Genomic DNA, 27,897 nt, shown 5'->3' with positions numbered 1-27,897 from the left:
CAAAGGAAACCATAAAGAAGACCAAAAGACAACCCTCAGAATGGGAGAAAATATTTGCAAATGAAGCAACTGACAAAGGATTAATCTCCAAGATTTACAAGCAGCCCATGCAACTCAATAACAAAAAAACAAACAACCCAATCCAAAAATGGGCAAAAGACCTAAATAGACATTTCTCCAAAGAAGATATACAGATGGCCAACAGACACATGAAAGAATGCTCAACATCATTAATCATTAGAGAAATGCAAATCAAAACTACAATGAGGTATCATCTCACACCGGTCAGAATGGCCATCATCAAAAAATCTAGAAACAATAAATGCTGGAGAGGGTGTGGAGAAAAGGGAACACTCTTGCACTGTTGGTGGGAATGTAAATTGATACAGCCACTATGGAGAACAGTATGGAGGTTCCTTCAAAAGCTAAAAATAGAACTACCATACGACCCAGCAATCCCACTACTGGGCATATACCCTGAGAAAACCAGAATTCAAAAAGAGTTATGTACCAAAATGTTCATTGCAGCTCTATTTACAATAGCCAGGACATGGAAGCAACCTAAGTGTCCATCATCGGATGAATGGATAAAGAAGATGTGGCACATATATACAATGGAATATTACTCAGCCATAAAAAGAAATGAAATGGAGGTATTTGTAGTGAGGTGGATGGAGTTAGAGTCTGTCATACAGAGTGAAGTAAGTCAGAAAGAGAAAAACAAATACAGTATGCTAACACATATATACGGAATCTAAGGGAAAAAAAAAAAAAAGGTCATGAAGAACCTAGTGGCAAGACAGGAATAAAGACACCGACCTACTAGAGAATGGACTTGAGGATATGCGGAGGGGGAAGGGTAAGATGTGACAAAGTGAGAGAGTGGCATGGACATATATATATACCACCAAACGTAAAATAGATAGCTAGTGGGAAGCAGCCGCATAGCACAGGGAGATCAGCTTGGTGCTTTGTGACCACCTAGAGGGGTGGGATAGGGAGGGTGGGAGGGAGGGAGATGCAAGAGGGAAGAGATATGGGAACATATGTATATGTATAACTGAGTCACTTTGTTATAAAGCAGAAACTAACACACCATTGTAAAGCAATTATACTCCAATAAAGATGTTTAAAAAATATAGAAAACAAAAGAAAAAAGATTTAGTATGAATTAAAAAAAAATACAAATGAATCTGTATATAAAACAGAAAGAGACTCACAGACATAGAAGACAAATTTATGGTTACCAAAGGGGAGAGGGAGAGAGGAAGGGGCAAATTAGGGGTATGGGATTAACAGATACAAACTAGATATAAACTACTATATATAAAATAGATAAGCAGCAAGGATTTACTGTATAGCACAGGGGAATTATACCCAATATCTTGTTATAACCTGTAATGGAATATAATTTGCAAAAATACTGAATCACTATGTTGTACACCTGACACTAACACAACATCGTAAATCAACTACGCTTCAATAAAAAGATATCATTTCTCCTCTGAATTACCAGAGAAGCAACGCTTTCCCCCAGGAGAGTCCCAGTTGCCTCCTGACTCTCTGTGAGGCTCCCCAACATTAGCAAATGTGTCTGACTCAGGGTCTTTTCAAACTACTGCCTCTACACTGGAACTCAGATTGTGTGAGCTTTTGAGTGTGCCCCTTTAATAAGAGTGTAGTCTCTTTCCTTCAGCTCTCCTGAACAGAGGACCCACTGGTTTTCAAAACCAGACTTTCTGGGGGCTCATCTTCCTGGTTCAGGACCCTCTGGATGGGGAGCCCAATGTGAGGCTTCAACCCCTCGCCTTGCGGAGAACCTCTGCAATTGTGATATTCCTCCTGTTTTGGGGTTACTGGCCCAGGGGAATGGGTCTTGACTATACTGCATCTCTGCTCTTTCTACCCATCCTGCTGTGGTTCCTTCTCTACATGTTCAGGTGTGGTAAATCTTTTCTGCTAGTCTTCGGGTCATTCTCATAGGTAGTTGCTCTGTAAATTGTAATTTTGGCGTGCCTGTGGAACAAGTGAGTTCAGGGTCTTCCTACTCCACCGTCTTGGCCATCCCCAGCCCTGAACTATTTTATTTTTAAAGGAAACCTCATTTCTTGTTTTATCTGTTACCCACAACAATTCATTTTCATCTAGGGAGGCTGAGGCTTAGAGAAAAGTAAATTGATCAAGGTCTCACACCTGGAAAGTGGCAGGGATGAGTGTGGAACTGTCTTCCTAAAGTATTACATCACAACATTCTATCTCTGTTAGTTGTTCCCAACCCAGCTTACACAACTGACTCACTCATGGTGCTTTTCTGAAATACAGCTGCCTGGGTCCCACCCAGACTTCCAGCGTCAGAATTTCCAGAGTTGTAGTTTTGGGGTCTAAGGGGATTTGGGAGGTGAGAAAGAAGAGTTCTCTGTGGGCTGCGTTAGTGGTTGAGATTTGAGCTGGCAATGGGTAGAATGTCTGTGGGCATTACCTAATGCTGACCTACAGCGTGGCTTCAGCGTGTGCTTGGGGGGATGCGTAAATGATTGCAAGAAGCTGTAATTGAGGGCCTGTGATAGGTGGCGCTGAGTTGCAGAATTCCCTGTAGGAAAGTTTGGTTCCTGTGGCTAGGATCTGGAGCCTCTGGTTTATTCTTACAAGTCGTACAGCATGTAGTTTAGAATTCTTTTCTGGCTGCATTTTCACAACCAAGGTGGGATTCTCTAAGCTTGGGAAGATTTTAACAAAGTTGATTTAAAAACTGGACTACGTCAGTGTTTCCCTCTCCAGTTTGGAGTTTTTTACTGCCTTGAGCTTAGATTAGCTCAGCTGAACTAATGAGAAGGGCTTCTTAAAAATAAATCTTGAAAAAATAAACAAGGTCAGTGATCTGTGATGAGACTTGGATGGCTGTGCTGCAACCTGGGATTTTGCAATGTCAGCCCCATTTCCCATGTTACCAGAAAGCCAAATGGACTTGGCCAAAGATAGGGTTAATATTAGGATGGATGGGTTTGCAGGCTTCTTTTTTCACTTTATTTCCTCAAGTCTGTGATCTCTAGTTTCATGAAATCAGGTGATTCATTCTTCTTTTTCCTCAGCCACAGTTTCTCTGTCTTGATGAGTGGGTTGGGAAATCTTACTCTGACCCTTTCCTTCATTTAATGATAACTCACGTTTGTAAATCTCTTTAGCTTCTACAAAGTAAATACATTTTCTTTACCTTAGTAGTTGATCCTCAAAATAATAAGAACAACAATAATAAAAATATTAATAACAAATAGCAACAACACAATAGTAATAACCATAAAATAGTAACAGCAATAACCAAGCTACTATTTATTGAATGCCTATCACCTAATTGAATGCCTAATGCCTAATATGTTACTGCATATTATACTAGGAACTTACATGTTTGTGAAATGTACTGATCCTTTCAGGGAGATAAATATTTCACTCTGTAGACAGCAAACTGAGGTTCATAGTTTTAAAGTAACTTGCCCAAGGTCTTCTAGTTAGGAGTGGGTGAACTGGGATTTTAACTCTTCTCCATGAGTCCAAGCACCTTTCCACTGTACAACAGTGATACTCTAGGGCCCAGAGAGTCAAGGACCTGCCCAAGGTCACATGCCGCATGGTTGCAGTGCATGGAGTCTGCATTTCAGCCATTGTCTCTTGACTTCTGTACTGTGCTCTTTAATTCTTCTAGGTCCTCAGACACCATATAGTATTTGAAGTTTCCCCATCCTAGAGATGTTCAGACTAATGCCTTTAGTAGAAATGAGTTAGTTAGTTCTTTTAACTTTAAAACAAATTTGCATTTAATGACATCCATTCACATTCACCTAGTCTGCAATATGGGGAAGGCACAGTGCATGTAGAAGCAGCTATGTGGGAGTTCAAGCACTTGAGGTTATCACTGTTGACCATCCCTGACTCTGTGACCTTTGGTAAGTTGCTCTACCTTTCTTCACCTCAGTTGTCTTACCTGTAATATAGGTACATAATAATATTTACCTCATAGAGTTGCTGAATGGATTATAAGGCTAAAGGTGTGAAAAAGGTTATGCAAACTGTGGCCTTATTAAGAGTCGGTAGTAATTTTGTGGCTATTATTGCTTGCAGTCATGGCTTTCTTTTGGAAACTGTGATTAACACTTGAGTTGTTATGAGATTTAAGAAATAACAACTCTTAATGGAGTTCCTCCAATATAGAATTAAAGAATTGTCCTGGGGTAAAAAGCCTTTCTCTTCCTACATATAGGCTGTATTTCCTATTGGTTTAGATAGGGCTATTGGAAAGGCCAGATTAAAGAATTTTGTGCACTGAGACTAAGCAGACCCAAGGATAGGTTTCCCAAGAAGTTCTCAAGAGTTCTCTGTAATGTCAGAAGCAGGATTCTAAGCTCTGGACATGGGCCTGGGCCTCTGGAACAAATACTGTATTTGAAACTGAGGCCAAAAAGGTAAGCCTCTTAAAACTACAAATCTCAGATACTCTTTTTTCTTTCTTTCTCTAACCACCTCCCTTTTCCCTTTCTTTCTTTCTCTTCCTCTGTGTTCTCCTAATTCACTTACATAGTTGTTGTCAACAGGGTTGGAAACATTGCTGTACATACGATATACCAGGAGTTAGGCTTATCAACCAACTATGTGTTCACGATTCTCTAAGTAATAACATTTAAAAATATCCTGGGGCGTCCCTGGTGGTGCAGTGGTTAGGAATCTGCCTGCCAATGCAGGGGACACAGGTTTGAGCCATGGCCTGGGAAGATCCCACATGCCGCGGAGCAACTAAACCCATATGCTGCAACTACTGAACCTCCACTGTAGAGCCTGTGAGCCACAACTACTGAGCCCGCATGCCACAGCTGCTGAGGCCTGTGCGCCTAGAGCCCATGCTCCTCAACAAGAGAAGCCACCACAATGAGAAACCTGCACACCACAACGAAGAGTAACCCCCACTCACCGCAACTAGAGAAAGCCCATGCGCAGCAACAAAGACCCAACGCAGCCAAAAATAAATAAATAAACAAATAAATAAATTTATTTTAAAAAATAATAAATGCATCTTTTAAAAAAAATAAAATATCCTGTTTGGGGTTTTGTCCCTATTGCAATGTTTCCACTTGTTGTGTGACAACTCCACGACCTTCTCTGGGCTTCAGTTTCTTTCTCATCTGTAAAATGAATAAATTGGACTGAATGCTCTGTAAGGTCATATGTAGCTCATGAACCATGATTCTTGTATGTTCCTCCACTGCATTTGTTAAATCTTTATATAGAAAAATGCACAGTTCAGCAGTGTACAGCTCAATGAATTATCACATTGACCACCTGTGTGGCCACTACCTTGACCAACAAATAAGGTTTAATCAGCCCCCTGTAAGCTCCCTATGTTTTCCCTTTCAGGCACTAACATCTGTCTCCTTCAGAAGATAAACATCATAAATGAGTTTGCCTGTTTTTGAACTTGCTATACATAGAATCATACAGTGTATATTATTTTCTTTACCTTCATTAGATTAACATTGATTATAAGATATTTCTATTTTTTTTACATACATGTTTAGTTTATTTTCATTGCTATATAATATTCTCTTATAAGAATATCTTCCGTTGTAGTACTAATGAATATAAGGTTGATTTCAGTAATAGACTCTTTTAAAAATAAAAATTAAATTTTATTGAAGTATAGTTGATTTACAGTGTTGTATTAGTTTCAGGTATACTTTTTCATATATATATTCTTTTTCAGATTCTTTTCAATTATAGGTTATTACAAGATATTGAATATAGTTCCCTGTACTATACAGTAGGTCCTTGTTGTTTATCTGTTTTGTATATAGTAATGTGTATCTGTTAATCCCAAACTCCTAATTTATCCCTCCCCCGGCCCTTTCCCCACTGGTAACCATAAGTTTGTTTTCTATGTTTGTGAGTCTATTTCTGTTTTCTAAATAAGTTCATTTGTGTCATTTTAAAAATATTCCACATATAAGTGATATCATATGATATTTATCTTTCTCTGTCCCACTTACTTCACTTAGTATGATAATCTCTGGGTCCATCCATGTTGCTGCAAATAGTTTTACAGTTAAGTCCCCTACATAAGAACGTTCTGTTACAAGAATGCATTCCTAAGTCCAACGAATTTAGCCTAGGTAGCCAACTAACACGATTGGCTGTATAGTACTGTACTGTAATAGGTTTATAATACTTTTCACACAAATAATACATAAAAAACAAACAAACACAAAAAGAAAGAAAACATTTTTAATCTTATAGTACAGTACCTTGAAAAGTACAGTAGTACAGTACAACAGCTGGCATCGAGTGAACAGGCAAGAAGAATTACTGACTGGAGGAGGGAGAGGAGGTGGGAGATGGTAGAGCCGAAGGATCATCAACAATAGGAGATGGAGGGCAAGCTGCAATTTCACTGATGCCTGACGTTGATGGCACAGGTTCTGGTTCCTTGCTGGATTCAATTCTATCTACCCTCTTGAAAAAATGATCCATTGATGTCTGGGTAGTAGCTCTTTTTTTCTCATCATAGATTACATGGTAGCACTGGATTGCATTCTGAACAGCTGCTGCAACCTTCGTGTACCGTTCTACGTTTGGGTCCTATGCCTCAAAAACTAACAGTGCCTCCTCAGATAAAGAAAATTCCCTTGCCATTTCCTGCGTCGTGACTCTCTTCAATTCTTCAGTTACTTCTTCTTCCTCTTGTCTGTCTTCGCCCTTTTTCTGGGCCTCCAATTCTGTCAGGTCTTCATTAGTAAGCTCCGTGTTTGCATCTTTGAAAGTTCACAACTTGAAGGTTCATATGTAGGGGACTTACTGTATTTCATTCTTTTTTACAGCTGAAAATATTCCATTGTATATATGTCCATCTTCTTTATCCATTCATCTGTTGATGGACATTCAGTTTGCTTCCATGTCCTTGGTATTGTAAATAGTGCTGCTATGAACATTGGGGTGCATGTATCTTTTTGAATTAGAGTTTTTGTCTTTTCTGGATATATGCTCAGGAGTGCTCTTTATGCTCTTAATAGTATCTTTGATAGATACATGACATGGTGTCTTTGATAGAATTTTAATATAGTCAAATTTATTAATTATTTCCTTTCTAATGCTTTCTGTTCTATATCTGAAATCTTTACCTACTCTAAGATATGAAGTTTTTTTCTATTAGAATTTTCTATGTTTGTATACATGATCATATTATCCATAAACTGTGATAGTTTTGTTTCTTCCTTTCTAATCCTTCTTTTTCTTCTTTTACTTTCCTAATTGTACTGCTAATACCTTCAGTATTATGATGAATAGAAGTGGTGGTAGCACATCCTTGTCTTATTTCTAATCTAAGAGGGAAAAATGTCAACATTTCACCATTTAGTATGGTTTTTGCTCTAGGGTTTTTGGTAATTAGGTTTTACTAGATGAAGTAAATTCCCTTGTAATCCTAGTTTACTAAGAGGTTTTAATCACAGTTGGATGTCGAATTTTAGCAAATCCATTTTTGCATTAATTGATTCCATACGTTGTCTTCTTTATTTTGTTAATATGGTAAATTACATTTACTTTTTTAAAAACATTGAGATGTAATTCATGTACCACATAGTTCACCATCTCAAAGTGTACAATTCAGTGATTTTTAGTGTATTACAAGATTGTACAGCCATCACAACTATCTAATTACAGTATATTTTCATCACCCTAAAAAGAAACCCCGTAACTGTTAGTATCCATACCCCATTTCTCCCTTCCTTTGGCCCTTGCCAACCACTGATCTACTTTCTGTTTACGGATTTGCCTTTCCTGGACATTTTATATAAATGAAATCATACAATATATGGCCTTTTGTGACTGGCTTCTTTCACTTAGCATAATGTGTTAAAGGTTCATCCATGATGTAGCAAGGATCTGGATTTCTTTTTTCTTCTTTTTTTTTTTTTAAGGACCAAATAACATTCCATTGTATGGCTGTACCACGTTTGAGTTATCCATTCATCAGCTGAGGTTCATTTGAGTTTCTACTTTTTGACTCTTTTGAATAATGCTGCTGTGAATATTCACTTCCATGTTTTTGTGTAGACACAAGTTTTCATCATATGCCTCTAGACTCATACTTCTAGTCATCATAAAACAAACCAAAACAAATCATTTCCTTGCAGCAGCAGTAGTCCCAGGGGATCCTGATATTTGTGGCCTGGGGATATGGGACTAACAGGATCCTGAGTTTGCTTCATTTTCTTTATTTTATCTTCCCTCAGCCTCAAGCCCAGAGTGTACCCTTAGTAAGAGTTTATAAAATTTGGTTGGCTTGCTGGACAGGCAGAAAGCTGGGACAAAGATCACTGTCACTACTCCTCTGGGTTTTTGTTTATTCTGTTTCTTTCTGGAATGGCCTTCCCCATCTCTGCCTGACCAACTCCTGTTTATCCTTCGTGAGTTCTTTGAGGTAGTATCTTCTCCAGAAAGGTGATTTATTACTTACCTTTATCTCTAGCCTGAGCGTGGATCATTGACCTGTTTTACAGATTGAGGATTTGAACTCAGAGAAAGAAAGGGACTTTCCCAGGTTCGTAAAGTGAGTTAACGGCAAGGATATACTGGAGCCATCTTCCTCTGACTCCTAGTCCAGGATGTATTTCTTTCTTTCTTTTTTATGGACAAGAATCATTTGTATTATCATCAGTTTGCTACAGTTTTCAGGGTTGTAAACTAAAATAATGAAAGATAGCAATATTACAGATGGATGAACTAGGCAAGATATATTTCTTTTAATTGCCTGACCTCGGTATTCTTAGCTGTAAAATGCAGATAACTCATGCTGTTCAGTTCCTGGAGTATTTGTGAGGAGCCAGTTAGACAGTGACTGTGAATGGAGTTTGTGAAGGGCTATACACATGTGAGGGAAGTGATTGTTACTTCCAGGAAGATATTTACTGAGTGCCAGATGCTTCTGCAATTGCATGGCTTCTCCAGTTCTCTCCTGCTTTCCTGCCTCAGGTACCCAGTTTTCTGCTGTGGCCCCCAGCCAGTAAGTACTCAGCCTAAATTGCACAGCACTCATAATAAGTCCTGGCAGCTAAGTTTCATTTCTCCCCACACTTCCCTCCTCTCCCACTTCAGCCAAGCTCTTCCTCTTATTATTCCTCAGGTCTGGTCTGTATTAAACTGTTATTTCAGTCAGTAGTTGCTTCCAGTCAAATCAGTCAGTAGGGGTCAGGGGATATCACAAAGGGTAAAAGACTTGATCAGGTAAACTGAGTATTACCGCTATGCGCTCTATGACACAAGCCTCTTTCCTCAGGGAGTAGAGTAACCTAGTCTCTGAGGTCACTTCCTAATATTTTCTGAGGTGTTCCTGAACTAAGTAAGCTTGGTGTTGGGTCCTACTTGAGATTCAGAAGTATAATGATCATAATAAGAAGCCATGATTGTAGGCCATGATTTTGGTCCTCAAGAAGACTACATTTTAGGTAAGGAGGTAAGTCTTAAAAACGTCAAAGAATCATACAAATCAGGAAATGACTAAATGCATGGTGGTTTGGCAGACTCCATGTCTTGGGAATTCACAGAGAGAGGAGAGGTGAGGAAATCCTTCCAGGGAGAAGTGGCACTTGAACCAGTCTTTAAATGGTGGTTGAGAGTTTGACAGGGAGAATGAAAGGAACAACGTTCTAAGCAAGGAGAAGGAAAAGTAAGCAAAAACTTGGAGGTGGGGATCTGGGAGGTATATGCAAAGGTTGTGGGGCGAAAAGTGACCTGTGGAAGCAAAGTCAACTTCAGCATTTCCCTATAAGTTTGTTCATGCATTAAATGATTTCATTTCCCTGGGGCTATTTTCTATACACTTACTTCATCCTCTGAGCCACTCTCTTTCACGTCATTATTACCAAAGTTCCTTGTGCATTTTTGTATTTGACATTTCATGCCTATGATTGTATATTACATAGTATATTAATAACATATAGTGGAAATAAAATATGAAAATATAAAGCATATAAATATACAACAAAAATCTAAATAGAACATAAACATAATTTTTTTTCCTAAAATCTTTTAAGTGACTAGATGAGAGGAAATTTAGGAACAGACAGCAATTCCAAAGCCCTGCAGCATGTCCCATGTATTCTAGCTATGAGTAAGACAGATGCACTTATGTCATAAATGACAGCTTAATTTGGGTCCTGATACACCCTTAGCTTTCCCTTTCTCAAAGCAGCTGTTTCTGGAGTGGAAATGGCCACTTATATAAATAACTTAAACACTAGCAACTGGCATGTAGACAAATAGTTCTCATTAAGATATTGAGGAAGGGACCTTAGGAATGAGACCTGGGTTCAAATCCCAGCTTTTACTAGCTGTATGAGCTTGGGAAAATTATTTAACTGCTTTTTAGTTTCCTTATCTGTAAAATGACTGTAGTAATAATGTATCTCATAGGATTGGAAAATAGTTGTGTATGGTATCTTATACATGGTAAGTTCTTATTTAATGTTATTTCTTCTTCTCATCATACCAAAGTATGTTTTCTTGACTCCACTTGAAATTTTTTTAAGGGAGCTAAAGTAGTAGAATGTAAAGGGCCTTGGCTGTGATGCCAGACATTTTGAATTTCAATTACTTAAATAATTGTAGGCAAGCCCATACTTCAATTTCCTAATCTCCAAGTAAAAATTGACCCTCAGGATTGTGTTGATTATATGAAATGATGTGTGTGAAACACCTGTTAAAGACTGTGGGATGCTGTGTCAGGAAGAAATATAGCTACAGAGCTTTGAGTGTACTGATCTTTCTGTTTTCACAGACATTTAGAAAGTAGGAGCTGGAAGGGCACTTAACATCATCTAGTCCAGGTAGGCCAAGAAGGTAGAGGAAGACCCTGAGCTCACCTTCTTTCATGGACACACCAAAATTACAACAATTTACAGAGCAACCATCGATGAGAACAATCTGAAGACTCGCAGGAAAGATTTTCCACAACTGAAAAGATAAAGAAGGAAACACAATGAGATGGGTAGGAGGGATGGAGATGAGTGTAGTCAAGACACACACCCCTGGGTAGGCCACCCACAAACAGGAGAATAATCACAATTGCAGAGGTGTTCCCCAAGGAGCGAGGGGTCTGATTCCCACATCAGGCTCCCCAGTCCAGGAGTCTTGCACTAGGTAGATGAGCCCCCCAAATATCTGGATTTGAAAGCCAATGGAGCTTTTGTATGGGAGGGATGGAGGGCTGTAGGCGACAGACTCTGCTCTTAAAGGGCGTGCACAAAATCTCATAAGCTCCAAGTCTAGTGCGGAGGGAGTAATTTTAAAGGAGCCTGGGTCAGACCCACTTGCTGATCTTGGAGAGCCTCCCAGAGAGGCAGAAGGCAACAGAGATACCCCCTGGGAACACAGACTCTGGTGGCAGCCATCTGGGGAGCTCATCATACCACAAGGACACGGTGCTGGCAAGCACCATTTTGGAGTCCTCCCCCTAGCCTATTAGTGCCAGGAGTTTGCCCACAGTCAGTGTACCAGCACCAGGTCCATGACCCCCAAGGCCAAACAGAAAGCCAAATAGTAACCTGACCTCACCCATTTGTGTGCTGGCACCAGCCCTGGAGCCCTCCTGGGTCTTGCAGCCAGCTGTGCCAAAACCCAGTCTGGCCCACCAGTGGGCTGACACCAGCTACAAGACCTCCAGAGCCTCACAGCCAGCCACCCCAGGACCCAGCTCCACCCACCAGCAGGCAGACATGGTCCCTGGGACCACATGGCCATGAAGCCAGCCACAATCAGACCTGGCCTTGCCCAGCAGCAGGTCGGAACAAGACCCAGAATCCCCTGGTCTGCAAGCCAGCCAGGCTAGGACAAGGCCCTGCCTCCTGTGACTGACAGCCACTGAAGGAAGCAGGTCCTCACAGCCAGCTGGGCCAGAGTCCAGCCCCACACACCAGTGCATGCACAATAGTCAGCCTTGTCATGAAAGTAGGACCCACAAAACCAACATTGGGGCACCCCTATAGCATTTAGCTCTGGTGACCAGAGGGGAACCCCAGAGGACATCTCCTCCATAAGGTCAATTCTCCAAAACTGGGAAGTATAACACACCTATGTAATACATAGAAAAGAACACAGAGAATTAGGCAAAATGAATAGACAGAGGAATACATTACAAATGAAGAAACAAGATAAACCCCAGAAGAAAAACTAAGTGAAGTGGAGATAAGCAATCAATCCAATAAAGGGTTCAAGGTAAAGATCATAAAGATGCACAACAAACTTGGGAAAAGAATGGATGAACACAGTGAAAGTTTAACAAAGCCTTAGAAAATATGAAGAAGAACCACAAGAGATGAAGAACACAGTAACTGAAATAAAAAATACACAAGAAGGAAGCAACAGCAGAATAGATGATACAGAGGAATGGATTGGTGAACTGGAAGACAGAAGAGTGGAAATCACTCAAGCTGAACAGGAAGGATAAAAAGAGTTTTAAAAAATACGAATAGTTTAAGAGACCTCTGGGAAAACATCAAGCATACTAACAGTCACATTATAGGGGTCTCAGGAAAAAAAAAAGAGAGAAAAGGGGGCAGAGAACGTACATGAAGAAATAATAGCTGAAAACTTCCCTAACTTGGGGAAAGGAACAGACATCAAGGTCCAGGAAGCACAGAGAGTCCCAGACAAGATGAACCCAAAGAGGTTCACACCAAGACATATTGTAATTAAAATGGCCAAAATATTTAAATATAGAGAGTCTTAAAAACAGCAAGAGAAAAGCAACTAGCTATGTACAAGGGAACTCCCAAAGACTACCAGCTGAATTTCAGTAGAAACCTTGCAGGCTAGAAGGGAGTAGCACTATGTATTCAAAATGGTGAAATGAAAAAAACTACAACCAAGAATACTCTGCCTGGTAAGGCTTTCATTCCAATTTGAAGGAGAGATAAAGAGTTTTACAGACGAGAAAAGCTAAAAGAGTTTAGCACCACTAAACCAACTTTACGAGAAATGTTAAAGGGACTTCTCTAAGTGGAAAAAAAGACCACAAGTAGAAACATGAAAATTAAACAAGAAAAAAAAATCTCATTTGCAAAGGCAAACATACAGTAAAAGTAATAGATCAACCCCTTATAGCTAGTAGGAAGGTTAAAAGACAAAAGTATCAATAGTAAAATCAACTATATCCACAGTTAGTAAGAGGTTAAGGGACACATAAAACCAAAGGAGTAAAATATTATGTAAAAAAAATTAAAGTGGGCAGGGTAAAAATGCAGGCTTGTTGGAATGCATTTGAACTTAAGAGATCATCACCTTAAGATTATCACTATATATACATATATGTTGTTATGTAAGAACCTCAATGTAACCACAATCCAAAATCTATAATAGATACACAGAAAAAAGAGAAAGGAATCCACACATAGCACTAAACTACAGGGAAAGTGAGCAAAAGAAGAAGAGAGGAATAAAAAGTACTAAAAAAAATCCCAGAAAACAATGAATGAAATGTCAATAAGTACATACTTATCAATTTAAATGTAAATGGACTAAATGCTCCAGTGAAAAGACAGAGTGGCTGAATGGATTAAAAAAACAAGACTCATACATATGTTGCCTATAAGAGGCTGACTTCAGATCTAAAGACACAGCCTAAAGTGAGGTAATGGAAAAAAGTTATTGCATGCAAATGGAAACAAAAAACGCAGGGATAGCGATACGTATAATGCCAAATTGTAACAAGAGACAAAGATGGACATTATATAATGATAAAAGAATCAATCTACACTACCAAATGTAAAATAGGTAGCTAGTGGGAAGCAGCCACATAGCACAGGGAGATCAGCTCGGTGCTTTGTGACCACCTAGAGGGGTGGGATAGGGAGGTGGGAGGGAGACACAAGAGGGAGGAGGTATGGGGATATATGTATATATATATAGCTGATTCACTTCGTTATAAAGCAGAAACTAATACACCATTGTAAAGCAGTTATACCCAATAAAGATGTTAAAAAGAATATATCAAAGGGTTACATTTCAGGAGACAAAGATTGAGCTAGAATAAAGGAATGAGATTCAAAAAGAAATAATGAGCATAAAGCTTCATAAATACATCAATAAATTTAAACTATTATTGACACATTAAACAAAAATATGTAATTTGAGAAGAATAAAAATTAAGTGAAATATAAAAACAAAAAGAATCAATCTAACAAGAAGATATAACAATTCTAAGTATATATGCACCTGACATAGGAGCACCTAAATACATAAAGCAAATATTAACAAACATAAAGGGAGAAATTGACAGTAACACAGTAATAGTAAGGGACTTTAACACCCCACTTATCTCAATGGACAGATCATCTAGACAGAAAAATCAATAAAGAAACACTGGTCTAAAGTGACACATTAGACCAGATAGATTTCCAGATATAAAATACATAAGTCCTGGGGATGTAATGTACAGCCTAGAGAATATAGTCAATAATATTGTAATAACTTTGTATGGTGACAGATGGTAACCAGACTCATTGTTGTGATCATTTTGTAATGTGTAAAAATATGGAATCACTTTGTTGTAGGCCTGCAACTAATATTGTAAGTCAATTTACTTCAATAATAAAAAAATCATCTAGTCCATTCTTCCCATGGTTCAGATAAGAGAGATGAGCACCTGGACTGTATGGTGTGGTAGAGGCAAAACTGGCCTGGACTCTAGACCTTCTTGTGTGTCCCCCATTTTGCTGCCTTTCATCAGGGTTGTGCTGGGTCCCTGGAGGCACAAGGACTTCAGAGTATCTTTTGGCCAGTGTGCGAAGCTCCCACAGGGCAGGTTTTAAAACAGGATTGTGTAGGTCAGGTCAGAGCTGGTAAAAATGAAACCTTTATTCCTTGCTCTGGAGAGAATTTGCATGTCTTAGGCTGATTCCTTAGACTCCTTGCCAGGTTGAGTTTGGGGCCTGGTCATTTATTCCTTTCTTCATTCATTGTCTGAGCACCTGGTTTATGCCAGACCCGTGCTAGCCGCTGGGGATTCATGGCAAATTGGATGTGGCCCCTGCACTTGGAACTCAGTTTGGCTGGGAAGATAAACCCTTAAAACAGACAATTACTAGTATGGTGCTGCGGGAACAGAGGAGACGGTGAAGAACTGCCCAAACTAGAGATCGGGGAGGACCTCACAGAAGGGATGACCTTTAAGCTGAGACCTGACAAGGATAAATAGAAGGGTTTGTGTGGTGAGGTGGCAAGGGAAGGGAAAGAGAAAGGCAGGATTCACAGGCAAAGGGAGCAACTTGAGACAAAGTGAAGGGATGTGAAAGAGCCCATTATGTTTGGTGAACCATCACTGGTTCAGTGTAGTGGGTGTAGAGTGTATGAAGCATAAGTAGTGGGAGATGAAGGAGAGGATACAAGTCTGCAGAGCAGAGCTTCCCAATTTATTTGTTAAATAGCTTATTTTTTAGAGCAGTTTTAGGTTCATAGTAAAATTAAGTGGAAAGTACACAGATTTCCTATAAACCTCCTGCCCACACATATGCACAACCTTCCCCACAACCAACATCCTGTACTCGGGTGGCACATCTGTTATAATTGATGAACCTACATCAATACATCGTATTCAATTTATGACCATATTTTACATTAGGGTTACAACATTTTACATAGGTTGTACATTCTGTGGGTTTGGAGAAATGTATAATGACAGGTATCTACCATTATAGTATCACACAGAATAGGTTTTACTGCCCTACAGTTCCTCTGTACTCCACCAATTCATCCCTCCTTCCCCCCTAACCCATGGAAACCACTGATCTTAATATGTATTTTAGGTTTCTCATTGTCTTTTTATAGCTTGATAGCTCCTTTCTTTTTTTTTTTTAATTTTTATTTATTTATTTATTTATTTATTTATTTATTTATGGCTTGTGTTGGGTCTTCGTTTCTGTGCGAGGGCTTTCTCTAGTTGCGGCAAGTGGGGGCCACTCTTCATCGCAGTGCGCGGGCCTCTCACTGTCGCGGCCTCTCTTGTTATGGAGCACAAGCTCCAGACGCGCAGGCTCAGTAGTTGTGGCTCACGGGCCCAGCTGCTCCGCGGCATGTGGGATCTTTCCAGACCAGGGCTCGAACCCGTGTCCCCTGCATTGGCAGGCAGATTCTCAACCACTGCGCCACCAGGGAAGCCCGCTCCTTTCTTTTTAGTGCTGAATAATGTTTCATTTTCTGGAAGTACCACGGTTTATTTATTCATTCACCTACTGAAGGACATCTTGGTTGATTCCAAGTTTTGACAATTATTAATAAAGTTGCTATAAACATCCGTGTGCAAGTTTTTGTTTGTGAACATAGTTTTCAGCTCATTTGGGTAAATAACAAGGAGTGTGATTGCTGGATTGTATTGTAAAAGTATGTTTAATTTTGTAAGAAACTGCCAACTTGTCTTCCAAAGGGACTGAACCAGTTTGCATTCCCATCAGCAGTGAATGAAAGTTCTTATTGCTCCACATCCTTATCAGCATCTGGTGTTGTCAGTTTTGGATGCTGACCATTCTAATAGGTGTGAAGTGGTATTTCACTGTTGTTATAATTTTCAGTTCCTTAATGACATATGATGTTGAGCATTTTTTCCAACTGTATATCTTCTTGGTAAGGTGTCTGTTCAGATCTTTTGCCCATTTTATTAATCAGGTTGTTTGTTTTCTTCTTGCTGGGTTTTAAGAGTTCTTTGTACATTTTGGATGATAGTCCTTTATAAGATAGAGTCTTCCCTTAGTATCCATGGGGGATTGGTTCCAGGACCCCACAGTTACCAAAATCCATGGACGTTCAAGTCCCTTATATAAAATGGCATAGCGTTTGCATATAAGCTATACATATACTTTAAATCATCTCTAGATTACTTATAATAACGAATACAGTGTAAATACTATGTAAATAGTTGTAACTACAATGTAAATGCTATGTAAATAGTTTCCAGTGCAGCATTTCAAGTTTTGATTTTTTGGAACTTTCTGGATATTTTTCCAAATATGTTTGATCCACAGTTGGTTGAATCCATGGATAAAGAACCCATGGATATGGAGGGCCAACTGTGTATCTTTTGCAAATATTTTCTTCCTGTCTCTGGTTTCTCTTCACATTCTCTTGATTCTCAAACTTTTACATGCACATGTAAAAGTTACATGGATCATTTGGGGTCTTATTAAAATTCAGATTCTGATTCAGTAGGCCTGGGGCGGAGCTTGGGATTCCACATTTCCAGCAGTCTCCCAAGTGAGGCTGATGCTGCTTTGATAGCAAGGCTATAGATCACCCTGGCAGCTGTTTACATTGGAGGGGACCAGCATGCAGGTGACAGGTTATTGTTAGAATGATTCAGGCCACAGATAACAATGGCTGAAATAGGATGGTGGCCGTGGTGATGGAGAAAAGTGGGTAAATTTGATCACTGTATAGACGATAAAATCATTAATAACTTGATGAGTGGAATGCATTGGGAGAGAGAGGAGAAATAACATCATCATGAGCAGCAGCTGTCCAGAGGAGGCGGAATGACAGAATACAAAGGCCTTGGGGCTGGGAGTCTGAAGACCTCAGTCCTGGCCCCAGATCTGCTGCTAACTTGCTATGTAAACTGGGGCAGGCTACTTAATTTCTTGGGACCTCTGTTTCTTCTGTCAAATGGGCACCATAATCACTGCCCTGTTGTCACACAGTTGTTTTGAGGTGCTAATGAACTACGGTACGTGAAAGTGCTTTGTCAAAACTAGAGCATGACACAAATGAAGGTGATTATTGTAATTATTATGAAATGTAAATCTAAAGTGCTATGGGGTATACTTGTTACTGACCCTTTTGAGTCAGGCCCCGACAAGGGTCCTCCTCCCCAGTGTCATTTGAGCCAACAGAATGAGAGTGAGTTTGGTTTAGAAGCCAAGGAAAGCTTTATTCTTTGATCAAAGAATGGAGAGGTGTGAGCCTGTGCTCTAGAGCCCAGCTTCAGCTGAAAGGCGGTGGGCGGGGCTGCTTTAATAGGCTTCTGCTCAGCAGGGAAGGGGGAGGAGTCCTTGTGGGCGGGCACTGCTGCGCTGCTCCGGCTCCAGATTGCAGAGCCGGGTGCAGCGTCTCGGTTCGCGGCCCATCGCTGCCATCTTGAATGCGGTGTCCTGCCTGAGCTTCTGCCCATGGCCCTGCGGAGCTGCAGTGTCGGGACCAGCCGTTTCCCACTAGGAGCTCTGGTCTGAAGGGCTTGGTGCAGGGCTTCTGCACACGGTATACCCAATGAGCAAGTGAAGGGAGACTAAGCAGCACAAAGGAAAAAAAAGGTTAGACTTTATTACCAGATTCTATGTTTATTTCCTGGGAGCTGTTAATGGGCTTTGCGGGTGACATACTGATAATTTCTTTGGCCTGTAGGAATATTCAGTCTGGTAGTGAGGCTCAGACATAACAACCTGGAAGGGCAATAGAACAAGTGTTACAGAATAAGTGGCTCATGTAAATGCAGTCCAGCTCTTCCTGGGCACTGGGGCCTTAACTGTGGATTTGGGAGCCTTATTTTAGCCCGTGGGCTTTAGCCCATACTTTTAATATGAACTCCAAAGATAGGCCCAGACAAGCCTGGCATTGAGCCCCTGTCTGACCCCAGCCCAGATACTGCTCATTGAATTCTTTTAGAGGTGAATTTGGGGCTTCCATTCTTTAATGCTGAGCCTTGCTGGTGTATGGTCCTGGGCATTTCTAGGAGGGAAAATGTCTAGCTTGTCATGGAGCCAAGAATTTTGTGACATGATTGTGATAGTGTGGAGAATGACTGCTCCTACAAGGAGAAACTCTGGAGGTTTTCTGGGGAGATTGGTAGTGGTGATGACCAGAGACTCAAGGCTCCTGGCCTTTCCTCTCTCACTTGCCTTAAAGAGGGGATATTCTGGTCTTGCCTCATAGGCCTGCAATGTGTTTCTGGTTTGAGTATATGGCAAGTTGGATACTTTCAGGTCATGCTTGTCACTGATACTCAGGAATGGTCAAGAAAGTTATTAAAAAGAAGTACTATAAAATGGGGATATTAATATCTGTTTTGCAGCATTTCATGAGTATTCAGTGAAATAACGCATTCAGAATTCTTAGTGCATTCCTGGCGCATACTAATAGCTTCATAAATGGTAGCTTTTGCAGTTACCCTCTGAAACCAGTACCCCTAGGTGATATGTAGGGAGTTCTCTGCGAGTTTAGACCACATGGTCCTGTCCTCTACCTCTTCCCTAGGACATTGAAGGAAGAAGAACCTTGGCTGAAGGAAGGGGGAGGGTTTCTGCAGATGTTTGAAATCTTGGCTCTGTAGGTCCCCATCTAGGAAGAAAGATTATCAGGCTGAGCCTTGGAAGGTATTTAAGCCTGTTTCAGCTGGGTTGCATTTGACGGTGCTTGCTGAGGTCTAGCTAATAGCAAGAACCTGAAACTCTTTTTAGTTGGAAGAGGGTTATATTAGTTTGCTAGAGCTGCTGCAACATATTACCACAAACCAGGAGCTTAAACAACAGAAATTTATTGTTTCTGTTCTGGAGGCTAGAAGCCCAAGATCAAGGTGTTTGTAAGGTTGGTTCCTTCTGAGAGCTGTGAGGAAAAATCTATTTCATGCCTCTCCCCTAGCTTCTAGTGACTTTCTGGCAATCTTTGGTGTTTCTTGGCTTGAAGAAACATCTCTCTGATCTCTGCCTTTATCTTAAGATGTTCTCTTGTGTGCATCTGTCTCCAAATTTTTTTTCTAATAAGGACACCAGAATTATTGGATTAGGGGCCCACCCTACTCCAGTATGACCTAATTATAACTTAACTAATTATACCTGCAAAGGCCCTATTTCCAAATAAGATCACATTGTGAGGTACTGGGAGTTAGGGCATAGGAATCTGGGGGAACACAATTCCTTCTCTAACAAGGGTACTTCAGCAATACAACTCCTTAAATATTGACGTTTTTCCTGTCAGGTCATCAGGACCTTAGTGAACATCTACTGTATGCAAGACTTTTGATGTGAGAGGGATGACTACAAGTATTTGGACTTAATGATTCTTTAGGGTCCTAGCCTAGAGAGGCAGCATAGCATAGTGGTTTAGAGCTCAGGCTCTGGGCCACACTGCCTGGGTTTGGGTCTGGCTACTGCCAATTACTAATCATGTGATTGTGGACAAGTCACTTAATCTCTGTGCTTCAGTTTCTTTATCTGCAAAATAAGGATGATAGTATCTAATTGGTAGGGTTGCTGTGAGGCTAAAGCAAGTTAATACATGTGAAGAACTTGAATCACTGTCTACTGAACACCTGATATGATATTAACAATTCATATTATTAAAACACGTTCCAAATCTAAAATGCTGTAATTTAGAGAACCTTACAATGGCCCATAATCAAGGACCAAAATGGTGAGATGCAGCTTATAGAAGCTCATAGAATGTAAGATGTCCGGGGCTGGAAGGGTCTTTATAGACCATCTATTTGAGTCTTCTTGTTTTGCAGATGAGGAAACCAGGGTTCAGAGAAAGGAAGTGACTTGACCTACCACTAATGAGTCAGGATCAACTGACTCATTAGTGGTAGAACCAAGACTATTAACTCTGATGAAAGTTCTTTCTGCCCCTCCCTTACTGTAGATCAGTGAAAAGCCTTTAATCATGGCTTAATGTACTACTCCGTCTACGCCGACCTAGATCCAACACTGGGCTCTGTAAATACACATGTGAATTTTTATCACAGTCCTTGTCCTCTAAAGGAGTTAAGAGCTCAACAAATAGCTAAATAAGCCTAAAAATATAATAATGTCCTGGATTTATCTACTTTTCCCTGTTTCTCTTGCAGAAAAAAAGAAAGGCAGGAGAAGGAACAGCCAGAGATTTCTCTTCCTTCAGATTTTGAGTACACGATTCACATTGGTTTTGATGCTGTCACAGGCGAGTTTACAGTAAGTCCTGGGTCACAGAAAGACCTTTGGTCTTTCAGAGTTCTGGCTATGCACTGTTAGATTTAATTCTTTCCAGACTGCCTGATGCCTCTGTCTTTGCCCAAGACCCTCATTACTGTCTTCTTATATTCTTGAGAGGGACACGTTCCTCCCCTCTAGAATTGTACTAGAGAAGCCTTTGAATCTCTATTCCTTAAATAGACCTCAGTTAAGTGGCCCCTTGGCGTCAGGCTCTGTGCTGGGCACTGATGAGCCAGAGACAAATCAGACATGATTCCTGCTCTAAAGGAGGAATAGCCTGGTGAAGGGGCAAATACCTCAAGAAATGACAGATATAGTAAGATATGTGTTATAAGAGAGACCAGTGTGGAACTCTGAGGGCAGAGAGAGAAAGGAATGACTAAACCCATCTTTAGCTGCTATCAGTTATCAGAGTTAGTTCTGAATTTCCTTCACGGTCCTGTTTGACTGTGCCTTGCTCACAGCCTTGCATGTCTCTCTTACTGGGGATGCCAGAGCAGTGGGCCCACTTGCTTCAGACATCAAATATCACTAAGTCGGAGCAGAAGAAAAATCCGCAGGCTGTTCTGGGTATATTGGAATTTTATAACTTGAAGAAGACCTCCAATAGCCAGAAGTACATGAGCTTTACAGGTATGGGGATTGTGTCCAGGGCAGTCTAGGAAAAAAGAGGTTTTCATCTTAGTAGATGCCTATTGGTGTGGGGTGAAGGAAGAAAGTATTGGAAAGAGTGGAGATGGCACTTTCACTGAGATGGAATTTTGGAATTTGAGAGCCAAGATGATGGGTTTTTTCATCAAATGGAGTCTTTACTCTGAAACTGCAGGTATTTTATTTCATTTTATTTTATTTTATTATTTTTTGGGGGGGCCGTGCTGTGCAGCTTGTGAGATCTTAGTTCCCCAACCAGGGATCGAACCTGGGCCTTCGGCAGTGAAAGCACAGAGTCCTAACCACTGGACTGCCAAGGAATCCCCTGAAACTGCAGGTTTTTAAAAAGTAGTGTATTTTATATATTTAGAACGTAGACTTTGTGCTCAAACATGTAGATTCTGACACTCAGTAGGTTCTAACAGTCACTTCATTTCTTCGAAGCTCAAAATGGGAATAATAATTCCTATCTCCAGAGTCTGTAGTGCAGATAAATGAGCTCACTGATGTAGAAGTTCTTTTTTTTTTTTTTTTATAAATGTATTTATTTATTTTTGGCTGTGTTGGGTCTTCTTTGCTGCTCGTGGGCTTTCTCTAATTGTGGCGAGCAGGGGCTACTCTTCTTTGCAGCGCGCGGGCTCCTCATTGCGGTGGCTTCTCTTGTTGCGGAGCACGGGCTCTAGGCACACGGGCTTCAGTAGTTGTGGCACGTGGGCTCAGTAGTTGTGGCTTGTAGGCTCTAGAGCACAGGCTCAGTAGTTCTGGCGCACGGGCTTTGCTGCTCCGCGGCATGTGCGATCTTCCCGGACCAGGGCTCGAACCTGTGTCCCCTGCACTGGCAGGTGGATTCTTAACCACTGCACCACCAGGGAAGTCCCAGTTCTTTATAGGTTGTAAAGCAGAACCATGGAAATGTAGCCATCATTATAATCTTTGTTTTCAATATTAATGAATTATGGGATGTCATTTAATGTGTATCTTTTAAGTAGGCAAGCCCATTTTCTTCTTAAAGGAACTGATTTTTATCAAATGAAAAATAGGCCAGTAATAATAAATGTTCTTTAGGTATACTCTTTCTCTCTCTATATATAAGGGACTATGTTTTTCAGAATGTTTTTAATTGCAAAATTGGGATTAGAATCCAGGTCTCCTAATTCCTGGACCAGTACCTTTTCAGTTTACCACTTGCTTCTAGTAACTCTATTTGGAGCACCTCCTTCCATAGCAGAGATATTTTTCTTTTCTTAGGCAAGTCATAAGAAGGTCTACATTTTTGGAAACTTGCCTTTTATATAGCATCTTAGAATGTTAGGGCAAGAAGTATCCTTAGTATATACCATTTCCAGTTTCCCCTTGTTTTGCAGATATTAGAGCCCAAAATGCCTTTCTAATGTGGCTAAATTAGTGATCTCTTAACCACTGGTCTTAACTCCGAGTCCAGTGCTTTTCCTGGTGTTCATGCTGTCTCTTTCAGAGGTGAGTATTGTTGGGGAAGGTGAGAACCAGGATGAACTAGCTAATTTTGAAGGATGCTTTCCCCAGCAAGTATCTGGCTTGCAGCAAAGGGCACAGATGGTGAGGATGACAGACTGCATCTTTGCTCATGCTGCATAGTGGTGCCCTGGAGAGGGTCATGCATGATCCTAGCATATTTCCTTCCTCACATCTGGCCTGCTGGGTCTGTCTCACTTCTTTCACTGAAGGCCTGGATCATTCCAAGGAGTCATTGGGGTTGAGGGGTGCTGGGTAGGAAAGTTTTCTAGTCAGGATATTAAGGTTTGTGTTTTATAAAGTTTGTCATGGAGACATCAGATTAGAAGATGGCTTTGAAAGCCTCAGCGGCAAAGTCTTTGGAAGAGTCTGATTTTATGTGTATGTGTGTATATATGTACAAATGCCATTTATGTATATGGAAGCATAGCTCTGTGGGTTTGCCTATGTTTGGAATTAAAGTCCATTTAAGTATTTATGAGTAAATATGGGTATAGATATACACATTTAGGTAATTGTGTGTATGTTCATCTGTGCATGCATAAATGAATAACATTGAGTGTATATGTATAGATATGTGTCCATACAGCTACTTCTGTGTGTATAAATTTGTGCAAACGTGTATATGTGCATGTGTGTATGTGTGCATGTGTGTGCATGCACACATGTGAAGGATTTTTAATTTTCTAGAAGTTGAAGACCAGGTCTAACTTTCCCCTCTTCTCATACTACTAATTATGATAAACTACTTCAATTTATATATGATTACACATGAATTATCTCATTTGATTCTCATGATGGCCTTGAGAGATTGGTAGGGAAAGGATTATTATCCCGATTTTGCAGACTCAGACAAATTAATTAGGCTTCAGGAAAGTAAGTGACTTACTCAGAGCGACTCAACTGATATGTGATGGAAGGGTATTTTCAGCTTGGGCCCTTAAACAGTTTGCTGTCTATAATCCAAGCACAATCCTTCATGCCAATTTTTGTCACGTTTCCTATTTTTTTTAGCACTTTATATTCTGTACCAATTAGTAGCTAATGTGATAAGCAAAACCTAAACTAGATAGACAACCCAAGGTTCTGGGTTTTAGCCCTACTTTGCCACTGATTTATGTAATCTTGTACCAGTTTCTTTTCTTCTGAACCTTAGTTTATTTATTTATAAAATGAAGCGATTAAAAGTACTTTCTATTCTGTCATTCTGGGCTATAGAATGTGATTTTGATACATAGAAATTGTAAATCACGTTTAAAAAGAGCAGTGCTTACCTGTTTTTTATAGAGTGGTGATATATTTAATACCAGAATATCCAGTGCACAAGATGAAGGCATAGTATTGTACTTTGTTCTGTCTAAGGTGATGTACTTTTGGACAAGAAAAAATGTGAATCAATCCTGAATTGATTTCTCCAAGGTACAGATGGATGTTCAAGGTTTATTTTAAGAATGTATTATCACAGTTTATGTATTCATGATTTGATTTGTCATAGGACCAAAAAGCTGTACCTGGTAATTTCTTATCTGATGGAATTGGGATCTTGGACATTCTTTGGGCTTGGTTCTAGGTGAGAAATAGGTTGAATTTGGTAGTATTTTGTCTTCCTTAATTCCATTGGTAATGAACTGGTGAAGTCAGTTTCTTCTTAGACCTTTAGGAATTAAAGAATAAAAAGAAACACAATACTTGGTCCTTAAACTTACGTTTTTGCTATGATCTCCATTGGATCTATGTTTCATATTTCATCAAATCTAAGCTATCATTCATTGTAAGATGCACCATTATTTTATATGCCATTAAAGAAAAATAGTTGCCAGTTCAACCATGGAATGCCTTTGATTGTAGGACACATCTCTGTTTCAGACGTGTTAATGTGAAAAAATATGCATCTCAGAATCAATGAACTATGGTAATTATCTGCTTGCAGGAAGTTGGATCTCTTCTTAGAAAATAAGACCCTGCCTTTGATTAGACTTGAGATGATTAAAGCCTCTCTTTTCCTAAGGCTTAGTCTTTCTCTCCCTGTGGGGAATAGACATGGATGTAGAAGGGTCCTCTAAAAACTGGTCATCATTTGTTATGGGTGGTTCAGCCCAGTGCCAGCCATGAATTCTTTCCCTTTCACTTATAATTCAGGAAATCTCTTTGGCCATTGAGGCCTGATGATGATATAGTTGATGATATGGATACAGTTCTAGCATAGTGTTTAGAAGTGCACCAGGATTCACCTCTTGATTCCTACCAGTCTATGTGTTAAATAATTACTGGGCAAATTACTTAACTTCCCTGAACCTCAGTTTCCAAATCTATAAAAGTAGACATAATAATAGTACTGAGAGCTGTAGTGAGGATTAGAGGAGGTAATGTGTATAACATGTTTAGCATGCTGTTGGGCCTATAGTACCAATAACACTATGATTATTATTCTCTGGGCCTAGCAAGTGCTTGACTGAATAGGCTTCCTTAGCTCTCAAGAAAGGATTAACTGTAATTGTTTACTGACTAAATCCAGTGTCTTTTTTCCTTTGGAGGTAAATTAGCTGAGGATTATAGTACTTCTAACACTTTGGTAAGCCTTTATTTCCTCTATTCTGATATGGGCAGGTGTGATTTTTAGGGATCAAGTCAGTGTGGTAGATGCAGAGCCTGGGCTGGGGGGTACTCATCATCGTCACTCTCCTACCCTGGGCCTCAGAGTAAAGGACTTGGACTTAATAAACAGTACGCATCCCTTCCAGCTTTAGTTTATTAATGTTGTAGAAATCCTAACCTTGGAACCAGAAGAACTGGCTGCTAGACTCAGTTTTTCATTTGTAGATTTGAACATTAGCAAAGCCAGTTTGCCTTTCTGAGCTTCAGTGTTTTCATCAATAAAGTGAGCGTAATACACTTTGCCTTTCCTGACATGTCTTCAAATAAACTGAATTTAGAAGAGAATTCCTTCTTTTGGGTTAGTTGGGTCTACAAAACTAGGATTAGGACTACTTGTTGAAGGGAGCAGATTCTATTAATTTAAAGTCATTCATTCCGAAGTTGTAGTGAATGTCCTGTCACTTGAAGGGATATTATAGGAACCATTGATGAATTGGGTAGAAAGTAAAATTAAAGGACCTCAAGGATCCCTCGGTCTCTCTCAACTTACAAATTCTGTTTTTCAGAGCAGACAAGACGAGATGTGGATGTATTTGAAAGGGTCTTATAAGCTGTGATATAACTGAGAGAATACTGCTATTCTTTTTTATTTTAACTTTTTATTTTATATTGGAGTATAGTTGATTAACAGTGTTGTGTTAGTTTCAGGTGTACAGCAAAGTGATTTAGTTTTATATATATATATATATATATATATATATATATATATATATATATATATATATATATATATATGCACACATACGCACACATACGTGTATCTATTCTTTTTTGAATTCTTTTCCCTTTTAGGTTGTTACATAATATTGAGCAGAGTTCCCTGTGCTATACAATAGGTCCTTGTTGGTTATCTATTTTGTTTTATTTGTTTTATTTATTTATTTTTTAAAATAAATTTATTTATTTTATTTATTTATTTTTGGCTGCTTTGGGTCTTCATTGCTGCATGCAGCCTTTCTCTAGTTGCAGCACGTGGGCTTCTCATTACAGTGGCTTCTCTTGTTGCGGAGCACGGCCTCTAGGCACGTGGGCTTCAGTAGTTGTGGCACGTGGGCTTCAGTAGTTGTGGCACGTGGGCTCTAGAGCTCAGGCTCAGTAGTTGTGGCGTACGGGCTTAGTTGCTCCGCGGCATGTGGGATCGTCCCGGACCAGGGCTCTAACCCATGTCCCCTGCATTGGCAGGCGGATTCTTAACCACTGCACCACCAGGGAAGGCCCGGTTATCTATTTTAAATATAGCAGTGTGTACATGTCAATCGCAAACTCCCTAACTGTCACTCCCCCCCTCACCCCCCTGTAACCATAAGATCATTCTCTAAGTCTGTGAGTCTGTTTCTGTTTTGTAAATAAGTTCATTTGTATCATTTCTTTTCAGATTCCGCATGTAAGTGATATCATACAATATTTCTCTTTCTCTGTCTTACATACTTCAGTATGACAGTCTGTAGAAAAGATGTTCAATATCACTGATTATTAGAGAAATGCAAATTAAAACTACAGTGAGATATCACCTCACACCAGTCAAAATGGCTATCATCCAAAAATCCACAAACAATAAATGCTGGAGAGGGTGTGGAGAGAAGGGAACCCTCTTGCACTGTTGCTAGGAATGTAAATTGGTACAGCCACTATGGAGAACAGTATGGAGGTTCCTTAAAAAACTAAAAATAGAGCTACCATATGATCCTGCAATCCCACTCCTGGGCATGTATCTGGAGGAAAACATGGTCCGAAAGGATACATGCACCCCCGTGTTCATTGCAGCACTGTTTACAATAGCCAAGACATGGAAGCAATCTAAATGTCCATCGACAGAGGACAAAGAAGATGTGGTAATATACATAATGGAATATTACTCAGCCATTAAAAAGAATACTGCTATTCTTTATACCTGATATTGTCTCTTGTACGAAGGTGGTAATTATATCAATTTACTAAATCATATTGACTTACTAAACATTTGAAAAGTCCCTACACTTTGCCAGGTCCTGTGTGGAGAAGTGGCAGTATTGGGATGAATCAGGCATTGTCCCAACTCCTAAGAATTTCCCAATCTTGTGAGCAACATGAAGGCACAAACAGTTACAGTGCAGCATCCTGAAACTTCATGAGGCCAGGG

At 39.9% G+C, this 27,897-nt stretch overlaps 1 protein-coding gene across 4 annotated transcripts in view; it reads left to right on the top strand.

Annotated features, from left to right (window-relative positions):
* GDPD4 (glycerophosphodiester phosphodiesterase domain containing 4) overlaps positions 1–27,897 on the top strand; it is a 279,828-nt gene that overhangs the window by 168,801 nt on the left and 83,130 nt on the right. Inside the window, exon 14 of one of the 4 annotated variants that reach the window (XM_082343330.1) lies at positions 20,858–20,960. The exons of the other annotated variants lie outside the window; for them this stretch is intronic. Coding sequence (XP_082199456.1) covers positions 20,858–20,960 — 103 coding nt within the window. The remainder of the gene's footprint in view (positions 1–20,857; positions 20,961–27,897) is intronic. 4 annotated transcript variants of the gene reach the window in all.

The sequence above is a fragment of the Balaenoptera borealis genome (genome assembly GCF_965194805.1).
Source record: "Balaenoptera borealis genome assembly, chromosome: 11".
Lineage (NCBI taxonomy): Eukaryota > Metazoa > Chordata > Mammalia > Artiodactyla > Balaenopteridae > Balaenoptera > Balaenoptera borealis.
This window is presented reverse-complemented; position numbering and strand designations above follow the sequence as displayed.